At 42.7% G+C, this 13,435-nt stretch overlaps 1 protein-coding gene and 6 non-coding genes across 9 annotated transcripts in view; all 7 read right to left on the bottom strand.

Annotated features, from left to right (window-relative positions):
* eogt (EGF domain-specific O-linked N-acetylglucosamine (GlcNAc) transferase) overlaps positions 1-11,964 on the bottom strand; it is a 40,333-nt gene extending 28,369 nt beyond the window's left edge. The window contains exons 1-7 of one of the 3 annotated variants that reach the window (XM_030728556.1): positions 11,895-11,929; positions 11,594-11,599; positions 10,301-10,553; positions 9,712-9,812; positions 9,408-9,516; positions 9,076-9,170; positions 8,870-8,974 (exon numbers count right to left, since the gene is read on the bottom strand). In XM_030728556.1, the coding sequence (XP_030584416.1) occupies positions 8,870-8,974; positions 9,076-9,170; positions 9,408-9,516; positions 9,712-9,812; positions 10,301-10,504 (614 nt within the window). In that variant the 5' untranslated portion in view covers positions 10,505-10,553; positions 11,594-11,599; positions 11,895-11,929. Of the gene's footprint in view, positions 1-8,869; positions 8,975-9,075; positions 9,171-9,407; positions 9,517-9,711; positions 9,813-10,300; positions 10,554-11,593; positions 11,600-11,894 lie in introns of those variants that run through there. The other 2 variants (XM_030728555.1, XM_030728557.1) reach the window with 2 other exon arrangements.
* Positions 271-343, bottom strand: trnar-acg (transfer RNA arginine (anticodon ACG)). The gene has a single exon. It is a non-coding gene; the product is annotated as a tRNA-Arg (tRNA).
* On the bottom strand, positions 1,214-1,286 carry trnar-acg (transfer RNA arginine (anticodon ACG)). Its single transcript has one exon. It is a non-coding gene; the product is annotated as a tRNA-Arg (tRNA).
* On the bottom strand, positions 2,157-2,229 carry trnar-acg (transfer RNA arginine (anticodon ACG)). The gene has a single exon. It is a non-coding gene; the product is annotated as a tRNA-Arg (tRNA).
* On the bottom strand, positions 3,099-3,171 carry trnar-acg (transfer RNA arginine (anticodon ACG)). Its single transcript has one exon. It is a non-coding gene; the product is annotated as a tRNA-Arg (tRNA).
* Positions 4,042-4,114, bottom strand: trnar-acg (transfer RNA arginine (anticodon ACG)). The gene has a single exon. It is a non-coding gene; the product is annotated as a tRNA-Arg (tRNA).
* Positions 8,517-8,589, bottom strand: trnar-acg (transfer RNA arginine (anticodon ACG)). The gene has a single exon. It is a non-coding gene; the product is annotated as a tRNA-Arg (tRNA).
* Positions 11,965-13,435: the final 1,471 nt, after the last annotated feature.

Here is a 13,435-nt window from a genome sequence, read left to right as displayed (position 1 = left end):
CTTGGTCTGCAACCTTGCAGTCCATTCCTGCGCAGAGTTCTCATGTATGTCTTCTGTGAGACTACAATTCCCAACTTGGTAAATTTATTCAGTAGTGTCTTGGCAGTTGTTCTGTGGTCTTTAAACACATTTCTCACTAGTTTTCATTCCAGATTCTTTGAAATCTTTCGCTTCCAGCCTCAGCCGGGCTTATTCTGAACCATGTACTTAACAGAGATATTTCAAACTTTTCAAGAGAACCTCACTGTCAATGCCAAAAAACACACACTACGAGCCAGCCAGGAGTCGAACCTAGAATCTTCTGATCCGTAGTCAGATGCGTTATCCATTGCGCCACTGGCCCCGTATGCAGATAGGCTCAAGGTCAAGTCAGTTCAAACCTTGATCGCTGGCTCAAATTAAAAGAGATGTGGTGGTAGAAGCAGAGTCTCGAGACGAGGGTGACGACTCGACCATCACTGGGTGGGAGGTCACTGAGGTGGTTAAATAACTCCTTGGTGGCAGGGCCAGTGGGGTGGATGAGATTCGCCCTGAGTTCCTGAGGACTCTGGACACATGGGGATCTGGGGAGGTGCCACAAGATTGGCAGACTGGGTTGGTGGTCCCCATCTTTAGGAGGGTGTGATACAACGATCAGGGGATAGCTGGACTACGCTGGAGAAATTATGTCTCCAGCGTGAGAACGCCTTGGGGTTCCACCAGATGAGCTGGAGGAGGTGGCTCGGGACAGGGAGGCCAATCCCAGCCTGTTTGTCTTTGGTGACTCTCTCAAGCTCCTCCAGATTTCATGGTCTTCTGGCATGACCCTTGGTCTTCAGTTTACCACACAGCTGTTCAATGATATTCAAGTCAGAGCTTTGTGCAGGCCACTCAATAACTTTCAGTTTGGTCTTCTGGAGGTAGCTCTTCACCAGGGGCAACATTCTGCAGAAGCGGAGCTTTTCTTGGTCTGCAACCTTGCAGTCCATTCCTGCGCAGAGTTCTCATGTATGTCTTCTGTGAGACTACAATTCCCAACTTGGTAAATTTATTCAGTAGTGTCTTGGCAGTTGTTCTGTGGTCTTTAAACACATTTCTCACTAGTTTTCATTCCAGATTCTTTGAAATCTTTCGCTTCCAGCCTCAGCCGGGCTTATTCTGAACCATGTACTTAACAGAGATGTTTCAAACTTTTCAAGAGAACCTCACTGTCAGTGCCAAAAAACACACACTACGAGCCAGCCAGGAGTCGAACCTAGAATCTTCTGATCCGTAGTCAGATGCGTTATCCATTGCGCCACTGGCCCCGTGTGCAGATGGTCTCAAGGTCAAGTCAGTTCAAACCTTGATCGCTGGCTCAAATTAAAAGAGATGTGGTGGTAGAAGCAGAGTCTCGAGACGAGGGTGACGACTCGACCATCACTGGGCGGGAGGTCACTGAGGTGGTTAAATACCTCCTTGGTGGCAGGGCCATTGGGGTGGATGAGATTCGCCCTGAGTTCCTGAGGACTCTGGACACATGGGGATCTGGGGAGGTGCCACAAGATTGGCAGACTGGGTTGGTGGTCCCCATCTTTAGGAGGGTGTGATACAACGATCAGGGGATAGCTGGACCACGCTGGAGAAATTATGTCTCCAGCGTGAGAACGCCTTGGGGTTCCACCAGATGAGCTGGAGGAGGTGGCTCGGGACAGGGAGGCCAATCCCAGCCTGTTTGTCTTTGGTGACTCTCTCAAGCTCCTCCAGATTTCATGGTCTTCTGGCATGACCCTTGGTCTTCAGTTTACCACACAGCTGTTCAATGATATTCAAGTCAGAGCTTTGTGCAGGCCACTCAATAACTTTCAGTTTGGTCTTCTGGAGGTAGCTCTTCACCAGGGGCAACATTCTGCAGAAGCGGAGCTTTTCTTGGTCTGCAACCTTGCAGTCCATTCCTGCGCAGAGTTCTCATGTATGTCTTCTGTGAGACTACAATTCCCAACTTGGTAAATTTATTCAGTAGTGTCTTGGCAGTTGTTCTGTGGTCTTTAAACACATTTCTCACTAGTTTTCATTCCAGATTCTTTGAAATCTTTCGCTTCCAGCCTCAGCCGGGCTTATTCTGAACCATGTACTTAACAGAGATGTTTCAAACTTTTCAAGAGAACCTCACTGTCAATGCCAAAAAACACACACTACGAGCCAGCCAGGAGTCGAACCTAGAATCTTCTGATCCGTAGTCAGATGCGTTATCCATTGCGCCACTGGCCCCGTGTGCAGATGGCCTCAAGGTCAAGTCAGTTCAAACCTTGATCGCTGGCTCAAATTAAAAGAGATGTGGTGGTAGAAGCAGAGTCTCGAGACGAGGGTGACGACTCGACCATCACTGGGTGGGAGGTCACTGAGGTGGTTAAATAACTCCTTGGTGGCAGGGCCAGTGGGGTGGATGAGATTCGCCCTGAGTTCCTGAGGACTCTGGACACATGGGGATCTGGGGAGGTGCCACAAGATTGGCAGACTGGGTTGGTGGTCCCCATCTTTAGGAGGGTGTGATACAACGATCAGGGGATAGCTGGACCACGCTGGAGAAATTATGTCTCCAGCGTGAGAACGCCTTGGGGTTCCACCAGATGAGCTGGAGGAGGTGGCTCGGGACAGGGAGGCCAATCCCAGCCTGTTTGTCTTTGGTGACTCTCTCAAGCTCCTCCAGATTTCATGGTCTTCTGGCATGACCCTTGGTCTTCAGTTTACCACACAGGTGTTCAATGATATTCAAGTCAGAGCTTTGTGCAGGCCACTCAATAACTTTCAGTTTGGTCTTCTGGAGGTAGCTCTTCACCAGGGGCAACATTCTGCAGAAGCGGAGCTTTTCTTGGTCTGCAACCTTGCAGTCCATTCCTGCGCAGAGTTCTCATGTATGTCTTCTGTGAGACTACAATTCCCAACTTGGTAAATTTATTCAGTAGTGTCTTGGCAGTTGTTCTGTGGTCTTTAAACACATTTCTCACTAGTTTTCATTCCAGATTCTTTGAAATCTTTCGCTTCCAGCCTCAGCCGGGCTTATTCTGAACCATGTACTTAACAGAGATGTTTCAAACTTTTCAAGAGAACCTCACTGTCAATGCCAAAAACACACACTACGAGCCAGCCAGGAGTCGAACCTAGAATCTTCTGATCCGTAGTCAGATGCGTTATCCATTGCGCCACTGGCCCCGTGTGCAGATGGCCTCAAGGTCAAGTCAGTTCAAACATTGATCGCTGGCTCAAATTAAAAGAGATGTGGTGGTAGAAGCAGAGTCTCGAGACGAGGGTGACGACTCGACCATCACTGGGCGGGAGGTCACTGAGGTGGTTAAATACCTCCTTGGTGGCAGGGCCAGTGGGGTGGATGAGATTTGCCCTGAGTTCCTGAGGACTCTGGACACATGGGGATCTGGGGAGGTGCCACAAGATTGGCAGACTGGGTTGGTGGTCCCCATCTTTAGGAGGGTGTGATACAACGATCAGGGGATAGCTGGACCACGCTGGAGAAATTATGTCTCCAGCGTGAGAACGCCTTGGGGTTCCACCAGATGAGCTGGAGGAGGTGGCTCGGGACAGGGAGGCCAATCCCAGCCTGTTTGTCTTTGGTGACTCTCTCAAGCTCCTCCAGATTTCATGGTCTTCTGGCATGACCCTTGGTCTTCAGTTTACCACACAGGTGTTCAATGATATTCAAGTCAGAGCTTTGTGCAGGCCACTCAATAACTTTCAGTTTGGTCTTCTGGAGGTAGCTCTTCACCAGGGGCAACATTCTGCAGAAGCGGAGCTTTTCTTGGTCTGCAACCTTGCAGTCCATTTCTGCGCAGAGTTCTCATGTATGTCTTCTGTGAGACTACAATTCCCAACTTGGTAAATTTATTCAGTAGTGTCTTGGCAGTTGTTCTGTGGTCTTTAAACACATTTCTCACTAGTTTTCATTCCAGATTCTTTGAAATCTTTCGCTTCCAGCCTCAGCCGGGCTTATTCTGAACCATGTACTTAACAGAGATGTTTCAAACTTTTCAAGAGAACCTCACTGTCAATGCCAAAAAACACACACTACGAGCCAGCCAGGAGTCGAACCTAGAATCTTCTGATCCGTAGTCAGATGCGTTATCCATTGCGCCACTGGCCCCGTGTGCAGATGGCCTGAAAGTCAAGTCAGTTCAAACCTTGATCGCTGGCTCAAATTAAAAGAGATGTGGTGGTAGAAGCAGAGTCTCGGGACGAGGGTGACGACTCGACCATAACTGGGCGGGAGGTCACTGAGGTGGTTAACCCTTAGATGCATAAATGGCGTCAAAAATGACCCCGGGGGTTGTTATTCTTCAAAATCTCTGAAATTAAAAGTTTTTAAACTTCAATATTCCAGGTATTCCTCATAAAACATGTTTGTGACTTGAGGCCATTTGAATTTTTTAAAATGTTTTTATACATTTTAAGAAATTGCAGTTTTTGTGTCACTACCCCAGTTTTTCATAAGCGGGGTCAAAAATGACCCCAAGCATTTTCTACAGAATCTCAAGGGTTTGCTTTGGGAACCTTTGATTCTTACCAACTGTGACAGCAGTCTCACCACCAGGAATTCAGTTTGACACAGCAGCATACAAGTATTATCTTCATCATCTGTGCGCCGCCTGCAGGTAGTCCAGAATGCGGCAGCTCGTCTTTTAACCGGTTTAAAAAAGCATGAACACATTACCCCAGTCCTGTCATCCCTTCACTGGCTCCCTGTCCGTTTTAGAATCGATTTTAAGATTTTATTGCTTACTTTTAAAGCCTTAAACGGACTGGCACCTTTGTATCTCTCTGAGCTGCTTCACTGTCACACCCCTGTAAGAGCTCTGAGGTCATCGAACCAGCTGCTCTTACAGAGGCCTAAAACCAGACTAAAACAGAGAGGTGATCGAGCTTTTGCAGCAGCAGCACCAAAGCTATGGAACGATCTACCTCTCCATATCCGCACAGCTCAGACGATACACACATTTAAATCTCTATTAAAAACACATTTCTTTTCCTTGGTATTTGGCTGCAGTGCTACCTCCTTTTAGATGATTGTTTTATGGTATTTTATGGTACTTGTTTTAAACGTTTTAATTTTTAATTTTCTTATGTTATTTATTGTTCTTAATGTTTTTATTTATTTATTTTTATTTTATTATTTTATTTATTTATTTATATATTTTTATTTTTATTTAGTATAGTCCTTGGGGTTACAGATCTTGTACAGCACTTTGGTCAACGTCGTTGTTTTAAATGTGCTTTATAAATAAACTTGACTTGACTTGACTTGACTTGACTTCATTTATCAACTCCATGACTTTGACACAACCCAATGTACAAGGCCACAATGTCAGTTGGATGTTTCGAAGATGTTCACCGTTTGCTGTGCTTTGATGACAAGAGAAGCAGAGCCTCCCGACTGGAAACAGACCACATGACAGCCTTTCTGCTACATATAGGACCTTTTCCTGCCAAGCACGGCATAAAGATATTGTGGGTTTGTGATGCACGCACCCCTTATGCAACTGATGGAATTGTGTACACAGGGAGACAACCAGGGGAAGAAGTCCAGAAGAATCTTGGGGAAAACACAGTTGTGCAGCGGAATCAGACACACAGGTCGCAACATCACCACAGGCAACTTCTTCATCAGTGTGCCTCTTGCAAAGCATCTCCTGGAGAAGGGTCTGACTATTGTGGGAATGTTGCGACAGAACAAGCCAGACATCCCTCCAATGATGAAGGCTTCCAAGTCGAGGGAGGTCCACAGCACTGAATTTGGGTTCAGTGGCAGCATGACCATGATCAGCTATGTCAGAAAAAAGGGAAAGGATGTTCTGCTTCTCAGCACAATGCACCACAGCAAGATGGTGGATGAAAACAGCCAAAAGAAAAAAACAGAAGTAATCCTCTTCTATCAGACCAAAGGGGGTGTAGATACCGTTGACAGATGGTTGGCAACTACACCTGCAAGCTCCAGACACAGAGGTGGCCCATGGTACACCTGTACAACAAAATTGATATAGCCACTCTAAACTCCTACTCATTTTTCAGGGCCCTGAATTTTCTACAGGTATCACCAACACATGGCAGGCATTCCCTCACAGAGCTCTCAAAGGAGCTGTGACTCCTCACATGAAAGGTCAACTGGAAGGTACCTCGAACCTACCAACCTACATCACTGAAGCAATGGGAAGGTGTGGACTGACAAAAGCTGCAAACCAGCAACAGGAGAGAGGCACAAAGGGCCAAAAGAAGAGAAATACATGCCAGATGTGTCCAAGAAACAAAGATTGCAAAGCCACCAATTGGTGTTGGAAATGCATTGACCCACTGTGCAATGGTCACAGCCAAAAGCAAATAGTTTGTCACAACTGCATACAGTGAATAGAGAACAGATGTTTGTGTGGGCACATGTGGGTGGACAGTGTTATCTATGTATGTATGTATGTATGTTATGTGGTCTTATGTATGTTCATTCTCTTTTTTGACCTCCAGACAGATAGATAAACAATAATTTTTGAAGATTTTCGATGTTATTTCTTGTGAAAAAATGTTATAAAAAGTTATAAATAAGCATGTTAAATGTAAAACCAGTCTTTTGTTGACCCAGATATAATAAATATAATCACCTTTAACCAAAAATAAAGAAATTTTTTCAAATTCATTGCAAAAACACATTGATTCTAATTGGGGTCATTTTTGACCCCACTCATGGAAGAGTGAAGGTATTGGTCGTCCATGCATCCAAGGGTTAAATAACTCCTTGGTGGCAGGGCCAGTGGGGTGGATGAGATTCGCCCTGAGTTCCTGAGGACTCTGGACACATGGGGATCTGGGGAGGTGCCACAGGATTGGCAGACTGGGTTGGTGGTCCCCATCTTTAGGAGGGTGTGATACAACGATCAGGGGATAGCTGGACCACGCTGGAGAAATTATGTCTCCAGCGTGAGAACGCCTTGGGGTTCCACCAGATGAGCTGGAGGAGGTGGCTCGGGACAGGGAGGCCAATCCCAGCCTGTTTGTCTTTGGTGACTCTCTCAAGCTCCTCCAGATTTCATGGTCTTCTGGCATGACCCTTGGTCTTCAGTTTACCACACAGGTGTTCAATGATATTCAAGTCAGAGCTTTGTGCAGGCCACTCAATAACTTTCAGTTTGGTCTTCTGGAGGTAGCTCTTCACCAGGGGCAACATTCTGCAGAAGCGGAGCTTTTCTTGGTCTGCAACCTTGCAGTCCATTCCTGCGCAGAGTTCTCATGTATGTCTTCTGTGAGACTACAATTCCCAACTTGGTAAATTTATTCAGTAGTGTCTTGGCAGTTGTTCTGTGGTCTTTAAACACATTTCTCACTAGTTTTCAGACAGCTTTTCATGGTCTGTCTTCCCCTGTATCTTTTCCCCAGTTCCTGTCTCTCTCCACTGCCGATAAAAGCTGCTGTGTCAAAACACAAAAAAATCTAGAAAGTCTAAAATGTGTCACCCCTATTTTGTAAAGCCTTTACCATAGAGTATTTGTGGCAGGTTTTAGAAAATGTCAATACAAATGACCAAGAAGTACTAAATTTAGCAAAAAGTTAAGTGTTCTCTTTATCTTCTAAATTTGTAAAAAAAAAAAAAATAAATTTTAATTAAAAGATTTGTCTTAATCATTTTGTAGAACTTTGCACACTGAATACTCATACCAAGTTTCAAAGTCAGCTTAGGAATAAGGAATTAGTAGAAATTAAAGGTAAACATCAGCATACAGTCTTTCTTGAAGATTTTGAAAATTCATTAAAAAAAAGTCAACAATAAAAAATCTAAAATCCATCTTCCTTATTTTGTAGAGCTTTGCCAAAAGAGTATTTGTGCCAAGTTTCAGATTTCACACATAAATGACCGAGGAGTAGCGAATTTAGCAAAAAGTTGACAGACAACGGACGATGGATGGACAGCTCGGTATCAGATAAGCTCTGCCGACTGTTGTCTGTTGTTGACAAAAAAAAACAGTCTAGTAATAGTCTGCGTACAAATTTTCCACACACAAACCAGTGATTTATCAATATTTTTGTACCTGAATTTGTCTGTGTTTTAGAAACAAATTTGGAAGTGCCTCTGACCATGCATACGAACCAATGAAGGCCTGGCTATCTTAGAAAATGTAAATACAAGTCACTACTACTATTTACTATTACCATCATCACTTACACTTTTCATATCAACTTTAAAGATAAAGCTTGTTTTTTTTGTTTTTTTTTCCCCTGAGACACTCACTGTGGCTCAGGGGAAACTACATTCAGAAACTCCATTATATTATCCCAAGCACTGCATTTCATTTATGTACTTTTTTTTTTTTTTTTAGACAGTTGTCACTACCATGGAAACATTTTGAAAAGCTGCCCCTTTTCTGACTTCCTCATTGATCCACTATTATTTAATTTTATTCAGGTGGACTTTCTCCGTTTTTTTTTTTGTTTTTTTTTTTTTGCTTCAGCAGTGCCGGTTTCTCTTAGAACGCTCTCATCACTCTATTGAGAGACACAAACAAAAGCAACGAGCCAGCCAGGAGTCGAACCTAGAATCTTCTGATCCGTAGTCAGACACGTTATCCATTGCGCCACTGGCCCTTCACAACACTTCTAGTTAACTCTGCTTCACATTTCCCTTTGAGCATGACTTTAAGAAGCAGCTATGCGTTGTTCACTGCCTTTGGAAATACCATTACAGGAGCAAATGTGCCTTGAAATGCAATAATAGCACAAATAAAGCCACTTCCTTTAATTGTTTGAATACAGTTTTCCTTTGTCAACTGTGGCTCCACAATATTATTAACACAAGTCCAAGTTTTCAACAGAAATTCAGTAACTAAGTGTTCAAATGTGTGTGAGTGCATGTGTCCTGCCTCACCAAGATTGTAAAGGGCTCTTGTGGTCCCCCTCAGCAGCAAGTCCTTGCTTGTTCAGTTTGCAGTGTCCACCAATTTCTCCTGCCTGAATGAAGTCCTCTTTGTACCTACAGCACAAACACAGTTGAGTCTCAAGACACACTCATCAATTTCAGGGTCACGTTTAAAAAGAACAAAAGAAAAAAATGTCAATTTCAACTGCACTGACCTCTCATGACTTCTGCGTGGCTTCCTTAAGTCTAGGTAAAGATTTGTTGCCTTGCAGAATCTAGTGTGGCTACAGCACTTTAATGAGGAGTCCCCCTAGAAAAATGTACATTTAGTAATATTTAGTACTCAGATGACCAGCAAAGTTTTGACCTTAAATGCTGTGAGAGTGGTCTCTTTACTATATTCTCATTATACCACTGCTTTTGAAATGGAAATTATTTTGGGCTCATTGTCTATGGACTCTTGTTGAATACTGGCTCTATTTCTACCTTTTGTTTCTTCCTGTTGACTCAGAAGGCCCGTGGGAACTAAGGAAATGGGTAGACTTACCGGCCGAGTAGCCTTGCAGAGTGTTCTAAGCTCAGAGAGGCGCTCTTTGACGTAGCCAAAATCAGCCTGCTTCCAAAAAAGCTCCTGGGCTGCATCCAGTGAACGGGCCCTGACAGATCAGAAATTTAGGCAAATCAGCAAAAGCACAACCATTACAGCATCAATGACGCACACTTTGTATGAAACCACTTTTACTGTGGGAAAATTACAGACACTGCAGCTCAGTAAATCCAGCATTTCTTAGTTAAAGAAATCTTGACAATAAGACTAGCAAAGTGAGTGAATATGATGTGAGGAACAGTACCATCCAGAGTCAGCTTTGGTGCAGACAGGATAGCTAAAGCGTTTCCCTGGATCACAGTTCTTCTCATAACCCCAACAGACAGACAGATCCTGTAGTGCATCCTGTAGTGTAAAAATGTGAATATAAGCATCTGTGTGTGTGACAAGGTGAGAAAAACGTTACATTGAATCTTATCTCTTTTTAGAAAATCCATTAAATACAGAAAGTAACATGCAATGTGAGAGACACAGCAACACATTATCTGCTAATCAATTTAATGAGCTAATTAAGCTGATGCAAAGAAGCAACACCCCCAGCCACTTATTTGGGCAGTTATTTTGACGCATTAATGAAATTAAGTTCAATTTCAGTGGTCGTCAAGCCCTAAAATGGCATATGAGGAACAACCAGTTAATTCTGATAAAAGCCACATTGAAAGTTTGCAGACTGTCTGTACTAACAGGTTCAACACTCACAGGTAAAACAATTAAATAAAAATTTTCATGTGAGTCATAAGTTAAAAAGGTTACCAGTTAAGATTATTTTATGCTCAAAGAACAGCAGAAAAAGGAACGAACATGTTAGCACTCCAACAGACTCCATGTCTTACTTTAAAAGGGCAGAGTGGGTCCAGGCGGCATTTTTTGGCGACCCTCTTGTTGTTGTACAGGAAACAGGGTACGTGCTCTGGTGGCAAGGAGATCCTGCTGTAGTTGAAAAGTGGTGCCGGTGGTTTGTGGTATGGGTTCTCAGGCTTCTCGGCGGTGACCACAATGGGTGAAAAAACTATGCTCAGTGCTACCAAGAGCAGCATAGTCAGAATTACACAGACATGTGAAATAGATGCCTCTCTTCACAGCACACTGTGAAAAGGCAAAAGGCAGAGAAACAGACTCAGACTTGCACTGGGTAAAACCATAAAAGCATGTGGGCACAAGCAAGTGTATGGAAACATAGCTCCGGGCTGATCTGAGCACCACAAAAGGAAATGTCTTTTTTTTTTCCCCAGAAATCTTAGTGACCTTTTAACAATTGTTCTCTGAGCAATCACAGCTGAGGCTGCAGGGGTAAATGAGAGCTGCTGGCTGATAATAATATGACCTAATATGCATGTGGCCAGTGCAGTACTGTAACTGGTATTTACACAACAGCCACATTTCCATGATCCAAGCCATGTTGTTTAAAGTCTCAACCATGCATGCGCTTACATAGCCTGGAGCCAATTATATTCTTCCTCCCAATATCAATGACTGATTAGTGAGCATTACAGTGTGACCTTTCTTAAAGCATATAACACATTGTGCTGCATAACAAATGGCTGCCAAACAGTATCACGTTGAAAGGAAGGAAGGGAAAAGAGGAAACTGTCTTTATACTGCAGATTTGGTAACAATAGGTGGTGAGAGTTCAAGTCACCAGTTATTAATTACATATTCTCGCGGTGTTACCGTTAAGATGATTAAGTAAAAATTAAATCTATGTGGCGGTAAGACTATGTGGTGTGCATGTAATGGGAGGCGTGAAATTAGAGCGCTAGATTAAAGCAAAAGCTCTGCGCATGTTATCAAACACAACTATGTTTGCACTTTACCTATTTTGATGCGATTAGCTGCAGCTAATTTACGGTTAGGTTTATTTTAACTGATTAAAAGCAGTATTTTTAACAAGCCCTTGGCAAATCTGTCCCCTGGCTTCGTTTCATTGAGTCTTTGTCGTACAGGGGCTCTCTGAGCACAAGAAAAACTTCGCTTCAGAGCGCTTAATTAATTCAGAACTTTTAGCTAGCTTCCGGTCAATTAGCCAGTTAAATAAAGTTTACGTTAACGTCGCGACCCGCAATACCGACCTAACGGGCAAGTGAGATGAGACTGAGGAGCTGATGAGATTATAACGCATTACTTACCCTTTGCTTCGTCGGCAGAAAAAAAAAAAAAAGAAAAAAGAATTAAAAACTCTAATGGAGGCTAACTGGTGTCTGAAGTGTACTATGCGGAGGCTAACATCTAGCCTAGAAGTTCTTGACAAAGACGTGAGACTCCTTAACGTTAATTTTAGCCTACACTGAAGAGGCAGCACAAGAAAAAGGGAAGAAAAAATCTTTTACACTTTACATTTCCGCGGTACAAAACCGTTAAAAGGAACCAGACCCGCATCAGCGATTGCCTACAGAAGATTGCTATGAGTTTATATGAGAGCCGGTTTACCTGAACGCACAGTCTGCTTCCCCAAGATTGAAGCGATGTAGTTGCCGGTGGTCGCCATAACACCGGAAACCTTATACCGGTATGTAATACGGGCCTTCAGTCACAGGGTGGCGCTGTCTACCACAGTCTTCTGAAAATAAACTGCCCTCTGCTGTAGGAGAGCACCTCACTTTACCACATACATCCTTAAATTTAATAGCACTCCAAAGAACAATGTGTCGCCTGCTCAAAGTATGTTCATGTATATGACAGTAAATTTTTTTACAGTAAATAATTGTTCAATTGGTATGGCGTAAAACTGACTGTTTTATAAGCGTATTTCATTCAACAGTGATAAAGATATCTGACAGGAAATATAGAGATGAGACAGCTGAGAGATTAATGAATGATGGAAAGATTGATGACAGTGATTAAACCAGTATAAGAGGAGGTAGGGTTAAGGTTCTTGTGCTCTACAGTTGTACTCTTCAATACATATCTACCCTCCAAGTTTGAAGTCAATATGTTGCAATACTAAATACTAATTTTACTAATTATTGAAATTAGTATTTCACTAATTACGCTTTCAGTAATTAGTGAAATACTGAAAGCCTGATACAATACAAAGACACTAATTTAAATGTAAAATTGTTACTGCACTTTGTGTTTCACAGAATACTACTCAAATGTAATTAAAACTTGTCGATTCAGTTTTGGAATATCATCATGTTATATACAGTCATGGCCGAAAATGTTGGCACCCCTGAAAATTTTCCAGAAAATGAAGTATTTCTCCGAGAAAATTATTGCAGTCACACATGTTTTGTTATGCACATGTTCCTTTCCTTTGTGTGTATTAGAAAAACACACACACAAAAAAGGAAAAAAAGCCAAAATCCATATAATTTCATGCTAAACTCCAAAAATGGACCAGACAGAATTGTTGGCACCTTTTCAAAATTGTGGGTAAAAAACTTTGTTTCAAGCATTTGATGCTCGTTTAAACTCACCTGTGGCAAATAACAGGTGCAGGCAATATAAAAATCACACCTGAAACCAGATAAAAAAAAGAAAGAAGCTGGCTCAGTCTTTGCATTGTGTGTCTGTGTGTGCCACACTAAACATGGAGAACAGAAAGAGGAGAAGAGGAATGTCTGAGGACTTGAGAACCAATATTGTGGAAAAAATATCAACAATCTCAAGGTTACAAGTCCATCTCCAGAGATCTTGATGTTCTTTTGTCCACAGTGCGCAACGTAATCAAGAAGCGTACAGCCCACAGCACTGTAGCTAATCTCCCTGGACGTGGACGGAAGAGAAAAACTGATGAAAGGTTGTAACGCAGGATAGTCCGGATGGTGGATAAGCAGCCCCAATCAAGTGCTAAAGAAATTCAAGCTGTCCTGCAGGCTCAAGGTGTATCAGTGTCAGCCAGGGTTATAATAGTTTTGGATTTTACATTATAGTTTAGTTTTAGTTAGTTTTTACTTTTTTTTCTCTAATTCAGTTAGTTTTAATTAGTTTTCAGAGTGGATTTTCTCGTTTTTATTAGTTTTTATTTT

The sequence above is a fragment of the Archocentrus centrarchus genome, chromosome 5, assembly GCF_007364275.1.
Source record: "Archocentrus centrarchus isolate MPI-CPG fArcCen1 chromosome 5, fArcCen1, whole genome shotgun sequence".
NCBI classification, from domain to species: Eukaryota; Metazoa; Chordata; class Actinopteri; order Cichliformes; family Cichlidae; genus Archocentrus; species Archocentrus centrarchus.
The sequence above is the reverse complement of the archived record's forward strand: the minus strand, read 5'-3'. Positions and strand labels throughout refer to the sequence as shown.